Here is a 2,412-nt window from a genome sequence, read left to right as displayed (position 1 = left end):
GGGGCAGAGGCGGAGCGGGGCCGCGCCAGGGGTTGCCGGGCGGAGGGGAGCGGGAAAGCGGTGGGGCGGGGGAGGGCGAGGGCGAGGGCGAGCCGCGGCGGCGGGGAGGGGAGGGGAAAGGCACTCATCATGTTTAGGGGCGAGGGGAGTCTCCCCGCCCGGGAACCCGGTGCGCGGCGCCGGCTTCGGCGCTCTCCGCCTCTGGGAAGGTAGGACGCGGGGAGCCCCGGCGCCGTGCCGCCCGGAGGAGCTGGGGGCGGGTGGTTGGGAACGGTGAGGAGCGGGGCGGCGGCCCGGAGGAAAGGGTCGCTTTGGGGGGCGGCGGTGGAGCCCGACTAGAGCCCTCGGTCACGATGGCTCGGCCGAGGGACGCGGGGTGCAGGTGCCGCGCGGAGTGTCGCTGCTGCCTCTCGCAGCCGGGATGGGCGGCTTCCATGAGGAACCAGCAGCGGTGGGGGGTGGTGGAGTTCGGCAGTGTGGGGATTGCGTCGGGATAAAGAGCTGTGTGAACTAAAAGTTCTCCTGAGCTGGCTGGGAGATGGCAGGCTCCACCATTAAGCCGTCAGATGCAGCAAGCAGCTGTCGCGGGGCTGGTGCTGTGCCATAGAGCGTTAGCGCACACCGTACCTGAGCCAGCGTTCTGACTGCTGAGGTCAGGATTGCCTCAACACATCGCAGATACTTTGTGCTGGAACAGATCAGAGTTCCCAACTGTGCTATTGATTCCTGGAGTCTTAATTCACTTCCCGCAGGGAGCTTATAAAAATTGAAGTACTCATTGTTACTAAAGAAAACAGCTGTTGTAGGGAGTTGCTGTTATGCACCGAGACTATCACGCTGCACAGAACTCCTCGTGCCTCCTTATCTCCACTGCTGAATTTCGGTTTCAGAAGAAGTATTCTCCATCTTGCCCTGGTGTTTCAGTCACTTGCTGTGTTCTTCTAGCTCTGAAGGGGTTTAGGGGCCGTGTACCCTGCAAAGTAGCAGAGTGCTTACATGCTTGTTGGGAGTGCATGCCATGTTCTGCTCAAGTCCCACTGAATGTGGCCCATTTCTTCTAAAGGGCAGAGACTCTCTGTTGCAAAAAATGGAATTATCCTAGTTAATAATTCAAATATCTCAAAATAAATAATGTATATGCACGAAGCTGTAATAGCAGGCATCTTCTTTTTGTTGTTCCTCTCTTTGGAAATGGCAGACTGCTTTAGTATGAATGAATCCCAGCATGATTCTGGAAACTGGGCCAGCTTGTCATTGATTATGCACTTTGAAGAAAAGAGGGAAAGGTAGAGAGAAGATGTGCAATTCTTCAATCTCTCCTTACTGTGCTGTGGCCACAAAAGCCTGCATATAGAAAATATAAACTTTTTGGGACAGAGGAAATTTCTGCAGTGATTCTCATTATAGCGACTGTTGTAGGTGCTGAAGTCACTTTATAATCGGTTTTGCTGGGAACAGCAGCTAGATAATTTCATTTTACTGTGTTACACTTTTCTGATTTCTGATTGTTGATTTAAAGCATCCCAACTCTGACTGCTTTTCCCATGAAGCCTGCAGTAAGCTCCTTTACAACCTGCAGCTGGATAAGTGGATCAGAAATGACCTCCTAAATAAACTGAAGTTGAACCCAAGCCTGCCCTTAGTCTTTCATGCATGGGTTATAGCTCCATCCTTTGGGACTAAGTTCATACTTTAAATGTAGCATCAGTGTTCTTTGGCACCAAAAAAGAGTCATTCTGTCATCAGATTCCCATAGGACTGAAAGATGCAGGGGAAAAGAGATGGGCATCACTTCTTGCAGGGTGGGGTCACTGCATTTTTAATGTGAATTTCCATGACTGGATTATATCAGCCTTTAGGAGCGCAGTTTTCCATTATGGGTGCATCAGTCTCTGGCTGCTGCTGAGGGGAGCATTGCTTTTCCCACACTTGTACTCATGCTAGTTTGATCACATCTAATGAACTGTAGCATTTGATTTTCAGCCAGTCAAACTCCTTTGATTGTCCTGCTATGGCATCTGATGACTAACAATGCTGGTGCAAAAAAAGCCAAACAAGGCTGGGAAGGGAGGAATGGGACAGGAGACAAGGTGTAGGTGAGCAATGAAGGTGACCCTTCCAGCAACAGCTCTCAATTAAATCAGCTTAGCAGTAATGGGAAACCATACTCTTAACTGTAACCCTGAACTTCATGGCCCACAAGGAAGGTAGTGTCACTGTAGTTCTCCCTTTACTCCCGACCTAAATCTAGAATTGGGCCAAGTATGAGACTTAGTGCATCCAGAAAGCCTAAGTCAGACATGTTATTAAAGCATCCAAGAAGAAAATGTTTTGTCTCTTAAGTTTTCAGATCACTGACACATTCTTATACAGCTTCAATTACTCAGTTTTCTGACAGCTCAGTTTAACAAT

The 2,412-nt window shown here is 50.0% G+C and overlaps 1 protein-coding gene across 17 annotated transcripts in view; it reads left to right on the top strand.

The window, feature by feature from the left end:
• The first annotated feature begins 69 nt into the window (after positions 1 to 69).
• Positions 70 to 2,412, top strand: part of LGI1 (leucine rich glioma inactivated 1) — a 31,355-nt gene continuing 29,012 nt past the window's right edge. For 10 of the 17 annotated variants that reach the window (XM_085555177.1, XM_085555168.1, XM_015867152.2 and 7 more), the window contains exon 1: positions 70 to 209. Coding sequence is in view for 3 of the 17 variants with exons in the window: in XM_032445280.2 (XP_032301171.1) it covers positions 130 to 209 (80 nt within the window). In the remaining 14 variants the exon portion in view is untranslated. The remainder of the gene's footprint in view (positions 210 to 2,412) is intronic. The other 7 variants (XM_085555170.1, XM_085555174.1, XM_015867149.3 and 4 more) reach the window with 5 other exon arrangements.

The sequence above is a fragment of the Coturnix japonica genome, chromosome 8, assembly GCF_054131305.1.
Source record: "Coturnix japonica strain WE chromosome 8, WE-NBRP24, whole genome shotgun sequence".
NCBI lineage: Eukaryota > Metazoa > Chordata > Aves > Galliformes > Phasianidae > Coturnix > Coturnix japonica.
This window is presented reverse-complemented; position numbering and strand designations above follow the sequence as displayed.